The sequence below is a fragment of the Scyliorhinus canicula genome, chromosome 10 (assembly GCF_902713615.1).
Source record: "Scyliorhinus canicula chromosome 10, sScyCan1.1, whole genome shotgun sequence".
In the NCBI taxonomy this organism is placed as follows: Eukaryota; Metazoa; Chordata; class Chondrichthyes; order Carcharhiniformes; family Scyliorhinidae; genus Scyliorhinus; species Scyliorhinus canicula.
Genome location: NC_052155.1, coordinates 47,456,642 through 47,483,052, shown reverse-complemented (window position 1 = coordinate 47,483,052; position 26,411 = coordinate 47,456,642). Strand labels below are relative to the sequence as shown.

Sequence of the window (26,411 nt, the reverse complement as noted above, 5' to 3'; positions counted from 1 at the left end):
TAGTCAACAAGTTTTAGAATTAATTTTAAAATAGTCCAAACTTTAAAAATACGCATTTCATTCAGAACTAATGCATATATTTGATTTTTTTTACCTTGCAGATCTACTGATGCTACCAAGGCCACCTGATACACTGTGACTAAATCTCATTATGTAATGACCGCCATGTGACAAAAGGTGACGACGATGACCCTCACTGAAAGGATACGTGAAAAGATATCACAGGCTTTCTATAACCACGGGCTCTTGTGTGCATCTTACCCCATTCCCATTATTCTTTTTACGGCTGTGTGCATCTTAACATGCTGGTAAGTAGAAAATTTTGTCAGTATGTACTTTGACCAATAACTTAACTTTTTTTGGTAACTTGAAGTCATATTCAAAGTTACTAAGCTTTGCTGATGGGGAAGACAAATAGACCCCAAGTGTTCAAAGATGGTTCGGACGAGTGACTGAAGGTATGGCCAAAGAAAAGGCCTGCTGAAGTTTTTGAAGCATAGTAATATGGAAGGCATCAGGTGAAGGTACTCCAGTCTAGCACATGATACCTGATGGCTTTTGATGGTGGAGGGACATGAACTCCAAGCAGACCAGAGGCAGTTGCGCAAGTATGAACTGCTGGACTGGTTAATGTTGCAGATGATCGTGAGAGGAAAGGACTTTTTAGGAGTTTGCAACAAGGGGCATGTCCATCATCACATTTATTTTAAAATACATGAAACGAGTGGAAGTTGATAACCAGGGAGATAGTTATGTGCATCTTAAGTATGGTGTGAAGAATGATGCTTCAGACATATGAGAAAGCAAGCCAAAGGGCAAGTAAGCTATTTTCTGTCGATGACTTTCGGGTGTTTAATTAGAGATGACTTGACTCTTGCTGCTACCAGGAGCTTTGTGTAACTAATACCGTCTCTCTGATCAAACCATGCCACAAGATGTCCTGAAGACATCCAAGATCAGAGCATTGGCACCAGCTGGATCTGACCAATACCATATGTGATTCTGAACATGTGCAGTTGCCACAATGCTGAGTGTGATACAGATCACTCCATAGAATACGTGCTGGTGAGGATGAATTTTGTCATTCAAAGCAGAAATGCCATCCTCATATTAATGTCAACCAAACTGTATACCCAGGCGCGTAACTAAATTGAACAGGTGCCCTCCAGCATTCCCGCAGAGAGTACAGAAACAAAGTAGAATATACTTTGCGACACCATATACAGTACCACATTCAACATGTGGAAAGCAAGTGCAGGAACGCGCTGACTGATTCAAGGCTGACATCACTGAAATGAAACCTGATACTGAAGACAAGAAGTCTGCCCATATTTATTACAAGAGAGTCTCAAGCAAGCAAACTCTGAATACATTAAAAACCACTTGAGGTAAAGTCCAATGAACTGCTAGGCAGTGTGCCAATAACCACTGGTTCCAACTCCCAGAATATTGAGCTGCTTTTCGACATTGGGAATGTTCGGGGCACGTACGAAGGGATCAAAAAGACAACAGGTCCATCAGCAAAGAAAACTGCCCTGTCAGAAGGTCCACAATTGACATGATATTTTCAGTCCAGCTGCTGCAAGAGAAATATCATAAACAAAGGAGACCACTATATATTGCCTTCATTGATTTCTGCAAAGCACTTAACCATGTGAGCAGAGGCAGTCTATTTAAACTGCTGGAGAAAATTGGCTGCATGCAGAGGTTGTTCACAGTGATCACCACTTTCCTTCACAACATGATGTGTACGACGTTGCAACATCGGAGCCCTTTGAGATCCCCAGTAGGGTCAAACAAGATTATGTTCTGGTACGGACACTCTTCGGAACAAAGGAACAGATGTGCAGGCCACTCAGCCCCTTGAGCCTGCGTGACCATGTAACTCGACCATGACAGATTTTCTACCCAATGCTAACTTCCCGCACTGTGCCATATACCTTAATAAAAGCAAATTACTGCAGATGCAGGAATCTGAAACCGAAAGAGAAAATGCTGGAAAATCTCAGCAGGTCTCGCAGCATCTGTAAAGAGAGAAAAGAGCTAGCGTTTCGAGTCCAGGTCACTCTTTGTCAAAGCCCATATATCTTAAAGTAATTGATATCAAGAAATCTATTGAATTGTGTGTTGAACATGCTCAAATGATTTGAGCCCTTTTGGGTAGAGAATTCCAAAGATTTGCCACCTTCTGACTGAAGAAATATCTCCATCCAAGTCACAAATGATTTGCCTTTTATTCGCCATTGCAATCAGTGGCTTGGACGTGATGTTTGATATGATCCTCCAGTCTTTGGGACGTTTCGTCGACTTGCCTAGCATCTCACTTGCACTGAAATTCAAATACCACATTACTTATTTGTGTGATAGGCTAAACATCTTTTTGGCTTGACAACTGCATCCTTTTCGTAGTGAATACCACACATGATGCTGCTGCATAGTAGCAGCGTCAAACAGCTAGCTTCACCTATTGCTTAAATGTTTGCCATACCTTACCCTTCCAGGGTAATCTGAGGTGGTCTGGGCACTTTTCAGCGCCAAAAATGATGGTCTTAGTGATGCACATCACGTAAATGAATAATGTGGTATATAAATTTCCGTGCCAGTGCGATACTAGGTCTGTACGCCATACGTCAAAGACTGGTGAGCCGTATCAAACAGCTGTTTACAGCGGACAAGGTATAGACTGTACCCAACCAGCCCATGCTGGCAAAACTCAGAACCATGTCTAGCAAAACTCAGAACCATGTCTAGCATTAAATATGACTCCATGATTGCACAACTCTGGCTAAATAATCCTCTGTGTTAAACATGCTAACAACCAATTTAATGTCAATTGGGCTCATTGTCAAGTGCATTTCCGTGTTTTGGAAGCTACATTTAGTAATACACAAGGCCCTGTTCTTTGCAGGCAGAAATAACGTACACACATTGCACCTATATGCCTTTGAACTGAGCGGCTTGTTACGCCATTTCAGAGTCAAACACATTGCTGTGGATCTGGAGTCATATGGAGGCTATACCATAGGAGCAGAATTAGGCCACTCGGCCCATCGAGTCTGTGCCGCCGTTCAATCATGGCTGATATTTTTCTCATCCCCATTCTCCTGCCTTCTCCCCATAACTCCTGATCCCTTTATTAAGCAAAAACCCATCTATCTGTCTTAAAAACATTGTGACTTGTCCTCCAGAGCCTTCTGCAGCCATGCGTTCCACAGACTCACTACCCTCTGGCTGAAGAAATTCCTCCTCATCTCTATTTCGAAGGATCGTCTTTATAGTCTGAGATTCTGACCTCAAGTTCTAGTTTTTCCTACAAGTGGAAACATCCTCGCCACGTTCACTCTATCCAGGCCTCCCAGTACCCTGTAAGTTTCAGTAAGATCCCCCTCATCCTTCTAAACTCCTATGAGTACAGACCCAGAGTCCTCAACTGTTTCTCATAAGACAAGCTCTTCATTGCAGAGATCATTCTTGTGAACCTTCTCTGGACCCTTTCCAAGGCCACCACATCCTTCCTTAGATACAGAGCCAAAGCTGCTCACAATACTCCAAATAGGATCTGACCAAAGCCTTATACAGCCTCAAGTAGATTCCTGCTCTTGTACTCTTAGCCCTCCCGACATGAATGCTAGCACTGCATTTGCCTTTCTAACTGCCATCTGAACCTGCACGTTCACCTTAAGAGAATCTTGAACAAGAACTCCTAAGTCCCTTTATGCTAAGAAAATAGCCCATGCCTCCATTCCTCCTTCCAAAGTGCATAACGTCATACATTTCCACATTATATTCCATCTTCCACTTTGCCCACTCTCCTACCCTGTCCAAGTCCTTCTGCAGTTCCCCCTGCTTCCTCAATGTTCCATGTCCCTCTACAGATCTTTGTATCATCTGCAAACTTGGCAACAGTGCCTTCAGTTCCTTCTTCCAGATCATTAAAGTATATTGTGAAAATAGAAATGTTTTGAATGGGGCTGGTGGAAGGGAGATGGGAGAAAACTCGAGTGCAGATCAACATGGACCTATTGGGGCAAATAACCTGTTTCTCTGCAGTAAGTACTTTGTCTCTAATAACTTCTTACAGCATCTATGATCAATAAAAAAACATCTTTATCTTCAATGCAGCAATGGTCTTTTGTACACAATCATGGCAGTGTACTCCACGTACCAGTGATAGTTGTGCAAGGAGCATTGTGAACCAAATGTTCAATGTCACAACCAAATATGTAAATATCAGTGAAATTCTGAATATTGGTCATGGACCTGTTGTCCTTTTGATCCCTTCATACATGCCCTGAACATTCCCAGTGTCGAAAGGCAACTGAATATTCTGGGGGTTGTAACCAGTGATTATTGGCACACTGCCCAGCAGTTTGTTGGGACTTTACGTCAGTGGCTTTTAATGTATTCTCTCTAGAACCACAATCAAATACCCCCACTCTACCTGATAAAATGCCTTTTCTGCTTCCAGCGCACCAACCCCTCCCAAAATCCCCCCAATCACTTCCTCGCAAACACCTCACCCAGTATCGATTCTCCTCCCTCCACCCCCTGCCCCCACCACACCTCCGTTCACTAGCTGACTTGAGCTGGTCCCAGGAAGAAAATATATACCCCCCTCCAACAAACATATCATTGCAAACATAGAGACCCGGAAAAACAGACACTACAAAAAACAAAGACAGAGGCCCCCCCCCCCCCCCCCCCCAAAAACCTGATGAGGGAAAGGTGGGAGGAGTTTTGGGCAGGTGGGGGAAAGGCATGTGTGGGGAGAACGAGATGAGTTGATGGAGGTGGGGGGGGAGCGAGATGAGTCGATGTGGGAGTGGGTGGAGTAGAAATAATGGGGCCTGTGTGCGATGGGTGGTGGAGGTGCTGCTCTTTGGGCCTCCAGGTAGGAGTCACCATGCGAACATGATATGCTAGTAAACGGAAGCAGCTGTCTAGTAAGTTGGAATTAGGAAAAGATAGAGGGGTGACCATTTTGTGTGGGCTCAAGTCAGTTGGGGAATGGAGAATTGGGTGGTCTGGGTAGTTGGCGATGATGGCGGATCTTAATAGAGGAGGATGTTGAAGGGTGTTTGTGTACCTAAAGAATTTAAAGGAAGATGTAATTTATTTTCTGCAGAGGAAAATGCAGGTGGGGGACTAACGCTACCAGATCTGCTGCAATATTACTGGGAAGCAAATGTGGAGGGGGGGGTCTAACAGATGGCGGAGGACTCCTGCAGAGTTAAGTCTGAGAGCAATGGTAACAGCCCCTCTCCCGTTTGCCCCGGGAAATATTCTAATACCGCGGTGGTGGTCTCTTCAATAAAAATTTAGAACCAGCTGAGGAATTACTTTAAGCTGGGACCCGTTGTGCGGGATATCATAGAATCATAATGTACAGGGCAGAAGGAGGCCATTCGGCCCATTAAGTCTGCACCAGCCCTTGGAAAGAGCACCCCCATTTAAGCCCACACTTCCAACCTATCCCAGTAACCCCACCCACCCTTTTTTGGACATGAAGGGCATTTTAGCATAGCTAATCTACCTAACCTGCACATCTTTGAACTGGGAGGAAACCAAAGCACCCGGAGGAAATCTACGCAGACACAGGAGAACATGCAGACTCCACACAGAGTAACCCAAGCTAGGAATCGAACCTGGGACCCTGAAGTTGTGATGCAATTGTGCTAACCACTGGGATACCATGCTGCCCACTGCTACAGTGGTGCCCACATATGAGGTGCTGTGCCGGGTCAACGCAACCTCTTTGTGTGCGAGGATGAGTCTCATTCAGTCTAAAGTGTTTCACTGGATGTACGTGACAAGGGCCTGGATGAGTGGATTTTTCTCTGGGTTGGAAAATCGCTGAGAGGTGAGGGGGGGGTGATATAAAAGGGGTAACATTTGTACAAATTGTGTACATTCATGGTAGGTGTGAATATTCCCTGCAACTATGGTTTGAGTTTGGAATAAAATACATTGTAAAACTATTGTTCACTATTTATAAGTGCATATCTCTCAAAGTTTTCTTTTAATAGTCAGTAATGACTGTCTGAATAATGTATCTTCTGACAAGTTGAGGAACTGTTGTTTTAAAACCAAAGCACTGAACATTTGTCGTGTTCAAGTGGTAGAACCAAGCCATCTTGGCCAATACGGCAGCACGGTAGCCTTGTGGATAGCACAATTGCTTTACAGCTCCAGGGTCCCAGGTTTGATTCCGACTTGGGTCACTGTGTGGAGTCTGCACATCCTCCCCGTGTGTGCGTGGGTTTCCTCCGGGTGCGCCGGTTTCCTCCCACAGTCCAAAGATGTGCAGGATAGGTGGATTGGCCATGATAAATTGCCCTGAAGTATCCAAAAATTGCCCTTAGTGTTGGGTGGAGTTACTGGGTTATGGGGATAAGGTGGAGGTGTTGACCTTGGGTAGGGTGCTCTTTCCAAGAGCAGGTGCAGACTCGATGGGCCGAATGACCTCCTTCTGCACTGTAAATTCTATGATTAAATCTTTCCCAGCTCTGGGTGGCCATTCTTGTTTTGCCTCATGGACTTTCTGAAAACAGACTCTCTGGCCCCATCATCTGAATTTTTTTTTTTTTGCAGAAGTAGTCTGGGTCTTCCATTTTCCCATATTGCTTCCTGCTAAAATGATGAGAAGTTGATATGTGAAGTTGATTTGCTTACCTGAATAAAGACATTTTTTAACGGGCTTCCCTGCTGGCTCAGAAGTATTGATCGCTGTCGAACAAGATCATCACCGATTTGGTAACTCGACTATGCCACCATTGACCAGGGGCAAGCCTTAATTTCATGGAGAAGGGATAAAGACCTGGAGTCCTATCCTAATTCTTATTCAACGATCTGTTCTGGAAAAAGGAAATCGACTTTTAGATAGATTGAGATAGAATAGATTTAAGTTTGGTTATGAATTCTCCATTTGGTTTGATAAACAATCCAGACTTCAGCATAAAAGTTGGTCACTTGAATGAGGTATTTTCACGTGTGGAATTTTTATCTTATTCGTTCATCGCATGTGGGCGTCACAGGCTGTGCCAGCATTTATTGCCCATCCCTGATTGACCTTCAGGGGTAGTTAAGAGTCAACCACATTGCTGTGGGTCTGGAGTCACATGTAGCCCAGACAATGTAAGGAGGGCAGATTTCTTTCCCTGAAGGACATTAGTGGTCAGAAGGGTTTTTACGACAATTGGCAATGGTTTCATGGTCATCATTAGACTTTTATTGGATTCAAATTTCACCATCTGTAGTGGTGGGATTTGAATCTTGGTCCCCAGAGCATTAATCTAGGTTTACTAATCCAGTGATAATACCACTACGCCACTGCCTCCCATTGAATTGTTCTCCAGATTGGTGCCTTCAAGAAAGAGGTGTCTTTTCAGAAAACTGATTCTTATTTGATTGCGAAAAGAAAGACCCTAAAAACGGAAATAACTTGAATCTGCTGCCACCTCTTGCATAGTTACCACAGCCTACATTTATTGTGTGCATTGGAGATTCTAATCACTGCATATAAACAATAATTCTAGATTGTTGCAGTAGTATTGTTTTAAAATTCTTTCAAAAAAATATATTTTGTTTCTATAATCCTGTCATGTTCTGAAATATGTCTTCCTTTTGCCTAGTGACATGGTCATTTTCTCACTTAGTCTGTTTGCTCGTGTAGTCTTCACTATAATTCAGAAAGGTGTATAAATTTAGAATACCCAATTTTTATTTTTCCCAATTAAGGGGCAATTTAGCATAGCCAATCCACCTAACCGGCATATCTTTGGGTTGTAGGGGTGAAACCCACGCAGACATGGGAAGAATGTGCAAACTCTACACGGACAGTGACCCAGGGCCGGGATCGAACCTAGGACCTCTGCGCCATGAGGCAGCAGTGCTAACCACTGCGCCACTGTGCTGCCTTGGAAATGACTAATTTGATTCAATTATTCCTCTATTTTGTTTTCCATCAGAGCCCAGGTTGAAACACACAATATGCTCAGTGTTAATTGGATATGGGCAAGGGCACTGTTTTAAACTGCTTGCGCAAAGAAAATGTGTGAATAGTTTCACATTTTAGTGTAACCATTTTCTTTCCTTCCAGCCTCGACTGAAATGGGGTTACACAGCCATCTTTCATTCCAAGAAACAAGACTACTTTGTGTAGATTAGTCACATGGTGTAGTGGATCTTAAAATGGAACCCATTGAGCATTTATTACTTCCATTCTGTCTCAAAACACAAAATTGTAATGCCTAGCTCATTTTGCTAATGCTAATTTTAGTTTTTTTTCTTCATGTCTGAATAACCTTCATTGAAACCTTGATTTTTTTTCCTGTGTACTGCTAAATAGCTAATATAATGGATATCCATAAATAGTTAACTAAGACATGAAAAAGTATCCATGGCCCACTAGCTGCATTAAAACTTTGAGGGTTACTGATGCCTGTGCTTGGGAATAAATTACATTGTTTCTGTGCAAACCTCCTCTTCTCTCCTTCCTCTCCCCTCTCTCTCTCTTCACCTTCACACCCCCTGCCGCCACCATTTTATGAATACGCCAATGAATATTAATCGCTCTGCCTGAATAATAAACAGTGGATAGTGAGTGATTTCAATACAGTAATTTCATTGAGCAAGCAGGTGGTTTATTTAATGGATACCTGAGAGGGATTCCACTGCTGTTTCAGCAAGAATTAGGGTAATGGCACAATAAATTGTCTATTTTTTGAGTTGTAATAATATAGCTGGTTTGAAATCTAGGTAATATTTATGACTTGGTTTAGCTGCTGCTACAATGTTAGGTGATATCATAGTGAGGATTTGCAGCACTTTTGTGAAGTTGGCTCATTTGATTATTCATAGCTGCCTGTGTCACTCTATCCATATGTTTTGTATGGCAGGTAGTTGAATTAATGTAGAATACACAAAACCTAGTTCAAGTTTACAAGGATGTGCACGCAAATACTGAATTTGGAGACACATCTTGTATCCGCTTTTATAAATCTTCATGCATTTTAAATATTTAGCAGTTCTTGTCGAGGTTTGGAGACAAGAGGACAGAATCAAGGACATGTCAGTCAAAGGTGAGGTGAAAAGAAACTGGACGCTGATGCGTAAAATAGTTTCTGTGGAAAATGGTAAAGTGGTGCAGTACCCTTAAGCTGCTGTTTGATCTGGGAAAATGAATCCATCTATGCGTAAGGTGGGTGGAAGGAAGGCTGCTCAGGTTGCAGTAAGTGTAGAACAGGGTCATCTGTACAGCACTTGAAAAATCTGGGAACAAATACATGCCTTATGGAATGTTACAAGGAAATTCTGTGGTGTGTAGAAATATTCAATCATGACCTAAATAAGCCATTCATAATTTTATCATACAAAGGTTACAAGTTAAAAGTGACTCGTGTAACATTCCCACCATTTCATGGACTGCTTTATGGTATGCTCACGTACTAAATGAAAAAGAATGTTTTTCAATCATGATTAAGGAAGCAAAATGTTGTGAAGTACTTTTGGTATAAATATTTCTGTTCAAGTTGGAAGAAAAGTTTTTCTTTCTATAAGAACTTGCTCATGTGACTTTTTCTGTTATTATTATTGCTGGATGTTGAGAACTCTAATTACATGCCTTCTTGACTATTCTTATGCCTAAACCAAGACAGAATACAGTATTCTTATGTTGGGGAGGGGGGAGGGGAGGGAGGGAATGGGGTGATTGTGGGAGAAGTGAGAAGGTCATGATCTGTCTGTCCAGACCCAACTAGTTTCCAAAGAAAATTACTAGACGGTCAGGAGCTGAACCCCAGCTGATTTATTGTTCTCTTATCCAGGATGATTGCAACATGCTTTTTTTTTTCTGCCTTGTTGAATTCATTTTTTTCACAGATTAAATCCAGTGCTCTGCTTGCCTGTTACATTCCTTTTGCAACATAGAATTGAGAGATTAGTCTTGACCACTCTTTCTTGGCTAGTACAAACATGATGACTGGCTTCCTGTGCCCCACATTTTCTGTTTCTAAACCTATCCATTAGTGCTGTAGATGGCTCAAAATGTATGGCACCAAGTGTTGCCTGTTCATTTTCAAGAGTCATCCAGACTTAAAACGGTAACTCGCTTCTCTCTCCACCGATGCTGTCAGTCCTGCTGAGATTTTCGAGTATTTTCTTTGTGTTTCAGATTCCAGCATCCGCAGTAATTTGCTTTTATATGATTGAGTACTTTGCTGCACATGTTTTCAAAGGACACCATATGTCATATGATGACAGGTTGCTTTGCAGTTTGGGCACATGTCTGTCAACCTGCGTGTGTATCTGGAACTTCTACATTTCTGCTTGTACAATATGGCAGATCGTGCAAAAAGTCTGAATGAGAATAGTATCCCTGGTGAAGCATAGCTGAAAAGTCTCATCTCTGATTCACCCAAATAGTTCTAGGAATCACATGCATGGATAATAAGAAAATATACGATGTCTCAGGAGCAAACTAACCCATTTCATAAAAGCAACATATTGCAGATGTCAAAATCTGAAATAAAAATAAAATGCTGGAACAACTCAGCAGGTGTGGTGGCATCTGTGGATGAGAAACAGAGTTAACAATTCAAGTCCAAAGAAGAGTCACTGAGACCTACCAAAGTTTCTTAATTTATGCCCCTTTCCAGGGATGGACTTGGATAGGGTGCTGACGAGGCTGTTTCACCTTATAAAGATCACGTTTTTGTCTTAACCATGGGTTGACTAGCTATTTGCATACCTTTCATGCCATATATGTGCTGTTATTTTATTGAGTCTTGGCATGCACTTGATCCTTCACTCTTCCCTCATCATTTCTGAAGCTGATCGCCTAGTCCAGTTTCGTCCTCCCAGTTAACATTCCATCTATGACGTTAAAATAGCTCCCAGAATTGTATAATTCCGCTAGCAGTAGGTTGTTTGTATGACATATTCATCATGGCCATTCAGTTGATCTGTTTTAATTTTTTAAAAATATTTTTATTCTGGTTTGTAATATTTCAACATTTTCAATATACAACACAACAAAGCGAAATCAACAAAGGCCCCAATGCCGCCCCCCCCCCCCCCCCCCCCCCCCCACACACACCCCCTTAACAGCTGACGGGCACCAACTCTTTAAAATGTTATATAAACAGACCCCCATCCATTGTGGAGCCCCTTTTCCCCCCCCCCCCCCCCCCCCAAACACCCAAAACAAATTTGACCTTCTCCAAATACAAAAACTCCTTCAGATCCACTAGCCACACCGAGGTGCAGAAACTAACCTCCATCCCCACAGACCTGCCTGCGAGCAGCCAGCGAGATGAAAGCTAAAAGATCTGCCCCCCACTCCGCTCCTGTCTGCAACTCCAACATGTCCAACCCTCCAATTATGTCCCCCAGGGGACTGGGCTCCAAATCCACGTGCAAGACCGTTGGTACTGTGCTGAAGAACGACATCCAGAATTTCCACCAACTTCAAGCAGGGTCAGAACATATGTACATGATTGGCCGGATCCCACCCGCACCATTCGCAGATGTCTTCTACCCTTCATAATCGGCTCATCGTGTGGATACCCCACCTCCAGCCTCATCACCAATAGCACACCCTTCAACAACAAGGAGGACAGTGCTACTGGAAAGGTCCGGAAAACTCATGCAAAATCTTGCACCTGCATATACCTAAAAATTACTGTCCCCAACTCTTCCAAACTCCCAAACCGCCCTTCTAGAAATAAGTCCTTCATTTCCATCACACCTCGCTCGTCCCATCCCTGAAACCTAGCATCCATCCTCACTGGCTCAAAACTATGATTCCCTCATATCGGCATCCACATCGATCCCGCCCCAACCTTAAGTGCAGCCAAAATTACCTCCGTATCTTCATTGGACTTCACGAGTACTTCCCTGGGTCAAACTGGAGTGGCATGTTGCCAGTGCCCGCAACCCCAACCGCTTACAAGAGCCTGCCTCCAAATTCACCCACAAAGCCTGCCCCAGGCAGGCACCTTCTCAGCGTTTGCTGCCCAATAATAGTGCAACAGGTTTGGAAAGGCCAGGTCCCCTGACGACTTCCCTCTCTGAAGCAGAGTCTTCCTAATCCTTTCTACCTTACCTGCCCATACAAACAACAAAAATGTTTTTTATGGGAGTGGAATGGTTGATTTCAACAGAAAGATCAGTAGACGTTGAAATAAATATAACAACCACGGCAAAATATTCATCTTGATTGCCTGAACCCGGCCTGCCAACTACAGGGGAAGGCTGTCCCATCTCAGTAAATCCGCCTTCACCCTACCGCTCGGCTTGTGAAATTCAATTTATGGAGCCAGGCTCAATCCCAATCCACTTGTTCTCCCAAACACCTGAAGTGGGTATTTGTCTCCCGAATCGGCAAAGCCTCCACCTCTGAAGAAAATCTGTTTTTGTTTCTTATCTAACTGTTGAACCATGTGTTTGCTCACTCTCCAGTACCTTCTATTCTATTTCCACTCACTTGGGGTTCTGCTTTCAGCAATGTTAAATGAAAAGCTCAATGTAGTTTTCTAATATGGTTTACTTTAAGTTTGTTACACAATTTGCCCATGACAAATCCATCCAATCCTTAATTAACCCACAATGACCCAAGTGACTTATTAATTTTATCCTAAATTATAATTTCCGTAAGATTCTCCAACACAAGTTGAGTAACTTCCAGTTGCTAGGCTTAGTTTTATACCCTTTTTGTCACAAGTAGGCTTGCATTACACTTCAATGAAGTCACTGTGAAAATCCACTAGTCACCACACTACGGCGCCTGATCGGGTACACTGAGGAAGAATTTAGAATGTCCAAATTACCTAACAGCATGTCTTTTGGGACTTGGAGGAAACCAGAGCACTAGGAGGAAACCCATACAGACATGGGGAGAACGTGCAGACTCCGCACAGACAGTGACCCAAGCCGGGAATTGAACCTGGGACCCTGCTAACCACTGTGCTGCCCTGTATGAATATAACATTCTGCATTTCTTTGTCCATTAGCTTTACTGATCTTTAGCACTTCGCATTGTTACAAAAAATTACAGATCCATACTTTTTGTTACCAAATATTTGTTGTGACGTATATGGAACATGCTTGGCAATTGAAAATGACCTACTTATCTTATCTTATGTACTGAATATCAGATATGAGCATTGCTGGTAAGAGCTGACATTTATTTCCCATCGCTTGTTGCCCTGTGAAGGTGGTTGTGGGCAGCCATGTTGAACCATTGTTTGTAACGGTTTGATACAGAATAATCTATCTTGTTGCAAGTAGGCCTACATTAACACGCAATGAAGTTACTGTGATAAGCCCCTAGTCGTCACATTCCGGCGCCTGTTGGGTACACAAAGAATTCAGAATGTCCAATTCACCCTACGGCATGCCTTTCCAGACTTGTGGGAGGAAATCCACGCAGACACTGGGAACATGCAGACTCCGCACACATGCAGAGTCCGCACAGACAGTGACTCAAGCCGGGAATTGAACCTGGGACCCTGGCGCTGTGAAGCAACAGTGCCAGTCACTGTGCTTCTATGCCGTCACTTGAAGTCGTTTTGAGAGCAGTTGAGTTGAACACAATTGTGTGGGACTGCATTTGCATATAGGCCAAAACGGGGAAGGATAGCAGGCTTCCTTCCTTAAATGACGGCCATTAACCATTTGAGTTTATGACAATCGGACTGCATCATGACCACTGATACCAGCTTTTCTATTATAATATTTTTCACAGACACACGCTGGCTAGTTTGATTTATAAATGTGTCGCTCAGTGGGTTAGTTAAGATATCAGTGTGTAGGATAGCTATTAATATCCCATTATGCAGTCCAAATTGGAAAAGCAGCTTAGAGAAGTTGCTAGGTGACTTTAACATACTTGTGAACAGCACACCATCATTGTCTTTTCAGTCCAGCCCTTTGTTCTAAATCCCTCAACCTTGTTAGATTCCTCCCTACATTTGAGGTCATTCAGAATGTTTTTTGACAACCTCCAGGAAGATGACACAAATCTGTTAGGAAATAGGATTCCCAAGACAATTTCTGTTACTGGATGGATCAATGACAAATAGAGTTTGATAATTTAAAAGGGAAATCAAAGCCCCATCAGTCCTAAGGTTGCATAATGATTACAATGAAGTGCTTGAGCAAAATAAATTATTGTTCATTAGATAAAAGTGTCAGCACGGTGAAAGTCTCCTTGCATTTTGTATTACCAATAACCAAGTAGTGTTAGGCTGTACAAGTGTAAGTATTGATAATCTACGTTGGTAAATATTGCGCCTATTTCCTGATCACTCTACATTCAAAAAGCCAGATATTTCATAGTCGTCGTTCATAGCCTTCAACTGTCCTTTGAAAAGCAACATTTTCTGCTGTTAATGGCAAAATGTTATTCAAGTTGTTAAAATCATGAAGAAAATTGATGGTAAAAACAAAATACTGTGAATACTGTAAATCTGAAATAAAAACTGAAAATGTTTGAATTACTCGCAGGCCTGGCAGCATATGTCGAGAATGAAACAGTTAACGTGAAAGGGCTGTGACATTTCATCAGGACAAAATTAATGCAGTTGTTATGGGCATGGCTCAGTTGGTAGCAGTCTCATCTGAGTCTGCAGGTTGTGGATTTGTGCCCAATCCAAGGACCTAGAACATAGAACAGTACAGCACAGAACAGGCCCTTCAGCCCTCGATGTTGTGCCGAGCAATGATCACCCTACTTAAACCCACGTAACCCGTATACCCTTAACCCAACAATCCCCCCATTAACCTTACACTACGGGCAATTTAGCATGGCCAATCCACCTAACCCGCACATCTTTTTGGACTGTGGGAGGAAACCGGAGCACCCGGAGGAAACCCACGCACACACAGGGAGGACGTGCAGACTCCACACAGACAGTGACCCAGCCGGGAATCGAACCTGGGACCCTGGAGCTGTGAAGCATTGATGCTAACCACCATGCTACCGTGAGACCTGGAGCACAAATATCAAAATTGACACTCCAGTGCAGTACTATACAGCATTTAGGGAGTCCATTGTCGAAGATGCAGTTCTCTGAGATGGTAAATCAAGGAGGGAGAGAGAACTTTAGGTAGGTTAACCTGTCATCCGTAGTGGGTAAAATACAATATTATTAGGGATGTAGTAAAAGGGAACTTAGGAAGTCATTCTATGATTAAGCAGAGTCAACACAAAAATCTGAGAACTTTTAGAGATTGTGCGGAGCAGGATAGATAAGGGGGAAACAAATAATTATGGTGCATTTTTATTTTGAGAAAGCATTTGATAATGTGCCGCACAGATTGTTACATCAAATTAGGACCTATGGGATTGGGGATAATGTATTTGTATAAATTAATGGATAAAAAGAACGCAGAAATGTGGGTCATTTTCTGTTTGACAGACTGTAACTAATGTACCACAAGGATCAGTTCATGGGTCTCAGCTATTTACAATCCATTTTGATGTCTTAAATGTGGGTGCTGAATGTAATGTATCCACGTTTGTTGATCCTAAATTAGATGGAAAGTGAGCTGTGGCGATGCCAAGAGATTGACAGAATAAGTGAATAGGGAAGGACATGGAAAATAGAATATAGTATTTAAGAGTGTGAGGTTATGCTCTTTAGTCAGGAAAAATAAAAATAAAACAATATTTTGTAAATGATGGGGCGTGAAATGTTGGTATTCAGAGAGACCTAGGTGTCTGGTCGGGCAGTGGATGTTGTCTATATGGACTTTAGTAAGGCCTTTGACAAGGTCCCTCACAGCAGACTGGTACAAAAGGTGAAGTCACATGGGATCAGAGGTGAGCTGGCAAGATGGATGCAGAACTGGCTAGGTCATAGAAGGCAGAGAGTAGCAATAGAAGGGTGCTTTTCTGATTGGAGGGCTGTGAATAGTGATGTTCTGCAGGGATCAGTGCTGGGACCGTTGCTGTTCGTAGTATAAATAAATGATTTGGAGGAAAATGTAACTGGTCTGATTCGTAAGTTTGCGGACGACACAAAGATTGGTGGAATTGCAAATAGTGATGAGGGCTGTCAGAGGATACAGCAGGATTTAGATTGTTTGGAGACTTGGGCGGCGAGATGGCAGATGGAGTTTAATCCGGACAAATGTGAGGTAATGCATTTTGGAAGGTCTAATGCAGATAGGGAATATACAGTGAATGGTAGAACCCTCAAGCGTATTGATAGTCAGAGATCTTGGCATACAAGTCCACGGGTAACTGAAAGGGGCAACATAGGTGGAGAAGGTAGTCAAGAAGGCATACGGAATGTTTGCCTTCATTGGCCGGGGCATTGAGTATAACAGTTGGCAAGTCATGTTGCAGCTGTATAGAACCTTAGTTAGGCCACACTTGGAGTATAGTGTTCAATTCTGGTCGCCACACTACCAGAAGAGTGTGGTGGCTTTAGAGAGGGTACAGAAGAGATTTACCAGGATGTTGCTGGTATGGAGGGCATTAGCTATGAGGAGCGGTTGAATAAACTTGGTTTGTTCTCACTGGAATGAAGAAGGTTGAGGGGCGACCTGATAGAGGTCTACAAAATTGAGAGGCATAGACAGAGTGGATAGTCAGAGACTTTTTTTTCCCAGGGTAGAGGGGTCAATTACTAGGGGGCATAGGTTTAACATGCGAGGGGCAAGGTTTAGAGTAGATGTACAAGGTAAGTTTTTTTTTTTTACACAAGAGGGTAGTGGGTGCCTGGAACTTGCTGTCGGAGAAGGTGGTAGAAGCAGAAACGTTAGTGATGTTTAAGGGGCATCTTGACAAATACAGCACGGTAGCATTGTGGATAGCACAATTGCTTCACAGCTCCAGGGTCCCAGGTTCGATTCCGGCTTGCGTCACTGTCTGTGCGGAGTCTGCACATCCTCCCCGTGTGTGTGTGTGGGTTTCGTCCGGGTGCTCCGGTTTCCTCCCACAGTCCAAAGATGTGCAGGTTAGGTGGATTGGCCATGATAAATTGCCCTTGGTGTCCAAAATTGCCCTGTGTGTTGGGTGGGGTGACTGGGTTATGGGGATAGGGTGGAGGTGTTGACCTTTGGTAGGGTGCTCTTTCCAAGAGCCGGTGCAGACTCGATGGGCCAAATGGCCTCCTTCTGCACTGTAATTTCTATGATAATGAATAGGATGAGAATAGAGGGATATGGACCCCGGAAGTGGAGAAGATTTTAGTTCAGATGGGCAGCATAATCGGCGCAGGCTTTGAGGGCCGAAGGGCCTGTTCCTGTGCTGTACTTTTTTTTTGTTCTTTGTTCTTGTGCACAAATCACAATGTTAACATGCAGATCCAACAAGCAATTAGGAAAGCAAATGGTATGTGAACTTTTAATAAAAGAGGCTCGGAGTATAGGATTGAAGGGGTCTTAGTACAATTATGTTGAGCCTTCATGAGACCACACCTGGAGCACTGTTTGCATGTTTGACTTGCATACTGAATAAAGAATATACTTGTGAAGATTTGCCAGACTGGTTCCTCAGATGAGGATATGGTTCCTCGGATGAGGATAATGACCTATGAGGAGAGATTGAGTAGGCTGGGTCTATATTGCCTAGAATGTATTATATTGAGAGGTTATTGCAATGAAACATACATAAATCTTCAGGAGCTTGACAGGGTGCATGCTAGGAATCTAAAAGTATGACTCACCATCTCAGAACAAAGAGTTGGCTATTTAGGAATGAGATGAGAAATTTCTTGTCTCAATATTTGGAATTGTCCAAACCAAAGTGCTATAAATTGTTGAGTATATTCAAGATAGAGGTCAATAAATTTGTGAATGTTTAGGGAAATGAGGCACATGGGGAGCGGGGTTTTAGATGGAAAATCATCCCATTTTAAATGATAAAGCAGACTCAAAAGAGCCAAATGGCTGCCTCTTCTATTTATTATGTTAATTACTGTAAATGGCTTTGGAGTGTCCCAAGGCAGTACAAGACAATATAATTGTTAGATTGTCTTTACAAATCGAAAAACAACCTCAATCTACTTTTGTGACATGCCTTCAACCATGTCCTCTGCAGCCTCTGCTTGGTGTCCAATTTTCTGTGTAATTATTTGGGTCATTTCATGACATCCATTGCGCTGCATAGCTTTTTTGAGGGACATTAAAGCTGTGGTCAATTCTCCTGATTGCAGTGCACATTCTCCCCCTTTTGTTTTGTGGATTGGCCACACTAAATTGCCCCTTAATTGAAAAAATAATAATTGAGTACTCTAAATTTATTTTTTAAAACTCTCCTGATTGCAAATGACAGTTTTGCCAGATTTAATTCTTACTCTGCTAAGTGAGATGGTCTTGACCAACCAGCGTGCCATCTGGATAAGGTATTAGAGGTATTACGACACCTTGGACTAGTGCGCAGACAATTCCAGTCCCACGTGTCCTGGAGTCGCAACACTTGTGAATTGACCAATAATTCGTATAAATACCCTAAGTCTTCGGTCCTTGGATGCCCAATAATTACAGTAACTAGGTTTGTAAATGAAAATGCATTAACTGTTTGCATTTAACTTTTTGTATGTGCAGCAAATTCAACTGGTTAATTATTAATAATATTAGTATTAAGGGCAGCACGGTAGCATGGTGGTTAGCATAAATGCTTCACAGCTCCAGGGTACCAGGTTCAGTTCCCAGCTGCGTCACTATTTGTGCGGAGTCTGCACGTCCTCCCCGTGTGTGCGTGGGTTTCCTCCGGGTGCTCCGGTTTCCTCCCACAGTCCAAAGATGTGCAGGTTAGGTGGATTGGCCATGCTAAATTGCCCGTAGTGTCCTAAAAAAGTAAGGTTAAGGGAGGGTTGTTGGGTTACGGGTATAGGGTGGATACGTGGGTTTGAGCAGGGTGATCATTGCTCGGCACAACAACGAGGGCCGAAGGGCCTGTTCTGTGCTGTACTGTTCTATGTTCTAAGTAATACCTAATTCCCACTTTAACCTGCCCCCACCATCCTCCTCTTATATCGCGTGCGTGTACGCACCACGACAAAACCAGAGAGGTGGAAAAGCGTAATAATCATAAGTGATGGGAAGAAAGAGTCTTTGATTCAGATGATGGTTCTTAGCACATTTTGCTTCGCAGAAAATCTGCAACGCCTTTGGTTTACAACCTGCAATGATCATCTTTGTAGATTAATTCATTCAGATTCTCTTTGGTTTCCAAATGCATTTCTTAGGGCAGCACGGTGGCGCAGTGGGTTAGCCCTGCTGCCTCACGGCGCCGAGGTCCCAAGTTCGATACCGGCTCTGGGTCACTGTCCTTGTGGAGTTTGCACATTCTCCCTGTGTTTGCATGGGTTTTGCCCCTACAGCCCAAAAACGTGCAGGCTGGGTGGATTGGCCACGCTAAATTGCCTCTTAATTGGAAAAAATGTACTCTAAATTTATAAAAAGAAAACAAATGCATTTCTTGCAGCTTTTTTGGGAGGACCCTTCACTTCTGTTCAAACTTTGCTTTCAGTTTGAGGTTTGCATTTAACCTTCTGTAGTTTCAGTAAAACCACACTAGTGGGCCTTCTGGAGAGATTTCCAGCATGTTTCGGGCTTTCACAGCCTGCAGTGGTTCTCCTGTAAATAGATTAATCCAGATTTGTCATTCATCAGGTGAATGAGGCTCTCTTCCACAGACCACAAGAGGCCGACAGCGAACCCAATGAGTCAACCAATGAACCGGAACAGCAGACCGAGAGATCTGCGGTGCGGCAACCGAAGAGGAAAGAGTCGAATTGGACCCCTCCGGAAGGCAGCTGCCCTAGACTCTACATGGATGCTCAAGCCGCCAGGAGTCGCGTCAATGCCAGATTCATGAGTCGCATTCACAAGACAGCCCCGAACGTCACCCAAGCACAACGCAATGCCATCCGTGCTCTCAAGACCAACCGCAACATCGTCATCAAACCAGCAAAGGAGGGGCCACCGTCATACTGAACAGAACAGACTACTGCAAAGAAGTGTACCGACAACTGAACAAGCAGCAACACTACAGACAGTTGCCCGCAGATCTGACCAAGGAACATGCCCGCCAACTCAACAGACTGATTATGACCTAGGATCCTGACCTTCGGAGCACCCTACGTGCTCTCATCCCACGTACTCGCCATGTTGGAAATTTCTACTGCCTCCTGAAAATACACACGGTCTACACACCAGGCCGTCCTATCGTATCAGGAATTGGGACCCTGTGTGAGAACCTCTCTGGCTACATCGAGGGCATCTTGAAACCCATCATACAAGGAACGCCCAGCTTCTGTCGCGACATGACGGAATTCCTACAGAAACGCCAAACCCGTGGACCAGTTGAACCAGGAACATTCCTTGTCACAATGGACGTCTCGGCACTATACACCAGCAGCCCCATGACGATGGCATTGCTGCAACAGCCTCATTACTCAACACCGACAACTGCAGATGCAATTCTGCAACTCATCCGCTTCATTCTTGATCACAACGTCTTCACCTTTGACAACAAGTACTTCATCCAGACGCACGGAACAGCCATAGGGACCAAACTTCGCACCTCTATGCCAACATCTTCATGCACAAGTTTGAACAAGATCTCCTCGTCGGACCTTCAACCGACGTTATACACCAGATACATCGATGACATTTTTCTCCTTTGGACCCACGGCAAAGAATCGATGAAACGACTACACGATGACATCAATAAGTTCCATCCCACCATCAGACTCACCATGGACTACTCTCCAAAATCGGTTGCATTCTTGGGCACACTCATCTCCATCAAGGACGGTCACCTCAGCACTTCGCTTCACTGCAAGCCCACAGATTACCTCAAGATACTCCACTTCTCCAGCTTCCACCTTAAACACATTGAAGAAGCCATCCCATATGGACAAACCATCCATATACACAGGATCTGCTCAGACGAGGAGGAGCGTAACAGATATCTACAGACGCTGAAAGATGCCCTCGTAAGAACGGGATATGGTGCTCGACTCATCGATTGACAGTTCCAACGTGCCACAGCAAAAAACCGCACCGACCTCCTCAGAAGACAAACACGGGACACAACCGCCAGAATACCCTTCGTTGTCCAGTACTTCCCCGGAGCAGAGAAACTACAACATCATCTTCGCAGCCTTCGATGAAGATGACCATTTTGCCAAGGTCATCCCCACTCCCCCACTACTTGCCTTCAGACAACCGCACAACCTCAAATAAACCATTGTTTGCAGTGAACTACCCAGCCTTCAAAACAATGACCACGACACCACACAACCCTGCCATGGCAGTCTCTGCAAGACGTGCCAGATCATCGACATGGGTACCACCATTACATGTGAGAACACAACCCACCAGATGCGCGGTACATACTTGTGTGACTCGGCTAACGTTGTCTACCTCATACGCTGCAGGAAAGGATGTCCCAAAGCGTGGTACATTGACGAGACCATGCAGACGCTGCGACAACGGATGAACGGACATCGCGCGACAATCACCAGTCAGGAATCTTCCCATCCAGTCGGGGAACACTTCAGCAGTCAAGGGCATTCAGCCTCTGATCTTCGGGTAAGCGTTCTCCAAGGCGGCCTTCAGGATGCGCGACAACGCAAAACCGCTGAGCAGAAACTTATAGCCAAGTTCTGCACACATGAGTATGGCCTCAACCGGGACCTTGGATTCATGTCGCATTACATTCATCCCCCACCATCTGGCCTGGGCTTGCGAAATCCTACCAATTGTCCTGGCTTGAGACAATTAACACCTCTTTAACCTGGGGTTACCCCTATCTCTGGATCTGGAAAGACTTAATTACCTGGAAATGCTCGCATTCAAAGCATCTTTCACTTTGTCTATCTATATGTTTCTGGAACCTACCTCTTCACTCACCTGAGGAAAGAGCAGAGCTCCAAAAGCTAGTGTTTGAAACAAACGGGTTGGACTTTAACCTGGTGTTGTAAGACTTCTTACAATCTTTGGGGTGTCAGAGCAGCCAGAACCACACATGGGGAAGAGGGCCACCGACCAAGCTTTTGCTTCCGTAATCGCACGCCGGAGAATCCTGCTCTGCTGGTGATCAGCAGCACCGCCCACAGCTGCAGACTGGCTGACAGACCTGTTGGAAATTCTCCACCTGGAGAAGATCAAATACACCATCCTTGGGTCGGAGGAAAGCTTCCTCATTGCATGGGGGCAATTTGTCGGCCTGTTCCAAAACCTGTTCGGGGCGGAGATTAGGAAAAGGTGGGTGGGGATGAGGAGGAATTGTACACCGAGTCAGACGGCGACAAACTGTGAAGAGAAACTTAAAAAACCTTTTGTACTGTACAATAAACAAGTGAATGGTAATGTATATAATATTTAAAATGCCAATGAAAAGATTTTTAAACAAAAAGGGTAGGAATGTGGTAGCATGGCCCCTTTTTTAAGGGTCAATCCTTCGCGGGCCATGAGACCGGCCCTGAGCCTATGGGGACAATTTGATCCATGGCCAGAACTGAACCCAGGTCCTGGTGCTGAGATGCATCAGTGCTAACCACTGTGCCACCGGATAAATCAGTTTTTTTAAAAGTAGATTTTAACGTAGATTTTAGGTTTCATGTGTGCTATTTGTATTTTGCAACTTAATTGTAGAAGGAATGGGAATGTTAAGTTTGTTTTTCCAAGTTTTCTTCTGGTCTGGCCTTAAAAATAATCACCTGAGCCCATTCATTTTGAAAAGTAGTTTAATTTTGTCCCTGTCTTAATGGATACAGGAGGGGGTAGGTAACCAGATAACATGACCTCTCTTTTTACTCATGCCATGTAGCATCAGATGACTCAGTGGCGTTTCCCCTCTCTGGATTGGCGAAGTGTGTTCTTCGCTCTTCTCTTGCAATGACAGGAAACGTAAATAGAAAATGACATCTAATTCCATGTCTTCTGTTTTTGCACATATTGGGATTGCACATCTTGACATAACCAACTTTAAACCTTGATTGTTTGAGGTGGAAGGAAAGAAAACTCTATTCCACGACAATTATTTATTTGCCTTAAGGGTCCTTATGAACATCTCTAAACACTTTAGAGAGATGATTGCAAAGGAAAGATCATCAAGGGGAGCCAGAAGTACCATTTTTAGAAATATATTTGGAGTACACGATTCATTTTTTCCAATTAAGGGGCAATTTGGTGTAGCCAGTTCTTCTAGCCTGCGCATCTTTGGGTTGTGGGGGCGAAACCCATGCAAACATGGGGAGAATGTGCAAACTCCACACGGACAGTGACCCAGAGCCGGGATCGAACCTGGGACCTCTCCGCCTTCAGGCAGCAATGCTAATCCCTGCGCCACCGTGCTGCCCTAGAAGTACCATTTTAAGATTTGATTTTTGAGAAGATTGAAGAAAGATAATCTAACTTGCAAGAGCGTGGTATCTTATTATTATCATGAAGAAGGCTTACACAACACTGCACTGACATTACTGTGAAAATCCCCTGGTTGCCACACTACGGTGCCTGTTTGGGTACACCGAGAGACAATTCGGAATGTCCAATTCGCCTAACGAGTGCGTCTTTCGGGACTTGTGGGAGGAAACTTGAGCATTTGGAGGCAACGTACGCCACTGGGAGAACGTTCAGACTTCGCACAGACCGTAACACAAGCCGGGAATTGAACCCGGGTTCCTTGCGCTTTGGAGCAATAGTGCTAGCCACTACTATTGTGCCGCCCCTGTGCATATATACGCGTACAAAAGCAAACTAAGTAATCTAGCCCTATGTTGTTTTCTATATATTGTTCCCAAATGAAAGATTATTTCAACGATGCTGAATTGATGTCATTAGTTCTAATGCACTTTAGTGAGTAAGTACAGCCTTTAATAAGAAAAATCTTTATTATTGTCACAAATAAGCTTGCATTTACACTGCAATGAAGTTACCTTTGCCATGTTAAAGTTGGTTTTGCCAATTTAGAAACCGTTAGTTTTTAATTCTGCTGTTTGGAGAAAAAAATCCTATTTATAAAATAGGCAACAGCAATGGTATGATTTTTCAGAACTCAATTGTTCACAATTATATTTCATCAAAAGAAATAAAAAAATAATAAAGTACATTTTCAGGTGAAAATGGGAAGAACTCTGACAAACTGCAGTGTGTCAAGTACAATAGAAAATGGAGAAAGGAACAATAAAGTAAGAGGGATAACCTAGTAAGGAACAGGGTTTTATCTCTCTTAGTTTCTTTTGAGTGTGGAAGTTAAAACATTCCATTATTGTGCATCTCCAATTGTAATCCTACCACCATGATGGCTACGTCTTCAGATGAGTCTAGGCCCTTTCCGCAACTTTTCTGCTTCATCTCTTTCGAGATGCTCTTTCGAATCATTAGAGTCATAGAATTTGCAGTGCAGAAGGAGGGAATTTGGCCAATTGAGTGCACTGGCCCTTGGAAAGAGCACCCTATTTAAGACTACCCTATCCCTGTAACCCAATAACCCCACCTAACCTTTTTCTGGACACAAAGGGCAATTTAGCATAGCCAATCACCTAACCTGCACATCTTTGGACTGTAGGAGGAAATGGAGCACCCGGAGGAAACCCACGCAGACACAGGGAGAATGTGCAGACTCCGCACAGTCACCAGAGGCCGGAATTGAACCCAGGTCCCTGAAGCTGTGAGGCAGTACCTACCACCTCTGACCAAAAATTTAACTCTCTTCCCTAATATCATTGTACACCGCTTAATGTTTAGTTTTGCTTTATAACACTTATGGGAAGTGCCTTGAGGTGCTTTACTCTGTTCAGTGTGGTATATAAATATAATTTGTTAAAAGAATACTTCAGGGCGATCACAAGAATAATTTGGAGGATTTGAATCTGCGAAAATGGAACAAACACAATCTATCAACGCAATGTGAGCAGTGGTGAAAAAGAGCAAACAGTATCTTGGGATATTACAGTTTGAAAAATAGTGGAAGTCTCCATCTATAATTAATTATTTTATACAAAGCACTCAGCAGCCACCACCTTCCACTTCAAACTGCTTTGTTTACTCTGAGTTCATTTACCCAGTTTGTCCAGTGATATTTTCAACTCTGGCGATACCACCCTTGTTTATTTGAGGAGAATAAACTTGGTTTAGAAAATTCTGAACAAATCCAGAGAAAAGTTTGAGAAATGTTCTTTTTAATATCGCTGCTAAATCTAGACAGATTAAGTTATGATGCAACATCACTCTTTTCGATAGGCCATAGTGCAGTCCTGTGCTTGGATTCATCTGAAACTTGGACACCTCCGTACAGGTTCAGGAGCTGTATCATTTAGTGTGCTGACACCTGGTCAGTGCTCAGCAGTGGCTAAGAGACTGGACCAGAGCCACAAGTTTTTGTTCCATGAGTGATGATGTAAGAAATAGGGCATAGTTATTTTATTAACAAACTTTATTAAAACAAAAACAAAAAACACTATTTAACTTTAAACTTCAGCCCTGACAGTAACAGATTGTGTGCAGTTTCTTAACCTGAACAGTTCCTGTTAAACAGTACTTTACATGAACATGCAGCTCTCACTCCACCTATACAGATGGCAAAGGCAGAACTTGCATTTAACAAAGCAATTTTTTTTTCTGTTAGGGAAATTTGTTCTGGACACTTTTTCAAAGTCTGCCTGGGTGGCAATTTTCTTGACCACTCTTGATTGATTTACAAAGCCTTCTCTTGTATCTGTTCAAAACCGGATTCTTTCTAAGCTCTGCTCAGCTCCTTATGCAAACTCTTTGCTCTTCTCCTGCAATGACAGGAAACTTAATTAAATGGAAATTACATCTAAATCCATGTCTTCTGTTTTTGCACATCTCGACATAACCAACTTCAAAACCTGTTTGTTTAAGGTGGAAGGAAATAAAACTGAATTCCACGACAGAGATTTGCACTGAATAGCGGTCCTCATGAACATCTCCAAACACAGAGATGATTACAAAGGAGTGATCATGGGAAGCCAAAAAGTACCATTTTAAGATTTGATTTTTGAGAAGATTGAAGAAAGAAAATCACCTAACTTGCAATCGCATGATATCTTTATTAGTGTCGCAAGTAGGCTCGCATTGACACTGCAATGAAGTTACTGTGAAAACCCCCTAGTCGCCACACTATGGCACCTGTTCAGGTACACTGAGGCAGAATTCTCTGTCCAATTCACCTAACAAGCACGTCTTTCGGGACTTGTGGGAGGAAACAGGAGCACTCGGAAGAAACGCATGCAGACACTGGGAGAACGTGCAGACTCTGCACAGACAGTGACCCAGCTGGGAATTGAACGCTCCAGAATTCAATTCCAACTTCAGTTGTCTGTGTGGAGTTTGCACTTTCTCCCTGTGTCTGCGTGGGTTTCCTCCATGTACTCCGGTTTCCCCCCACCGTCCAAAAATGTGCAGGTTAGGCGGATTGGCTAGAA

The 26,411-nt window shown here is 43.4% G+C and overlaps 1 protein-coding gene across 1 annotated transcript in view; it reads left to right on the top strand.

The window, feature by feature from the left end:
* Positions 1–26,411, top strand: part of LOC119972331 (SREBF chaperone) — a 189,663-nt gene that overhangs the window by 41,227 nt on the left and 122,025 nt on the right. The window contains exon 2 of the mRNA XM_038808857.1: positions 102–308. Coding sequence (XP_038664785.1) covers positions 187–308 — 122 coding nt within the window. The 5' untranslated portion in view covers positions 102–186. The remainder of the gene's footprint in view (positions 1–101; positions 309–26,411) is intronic.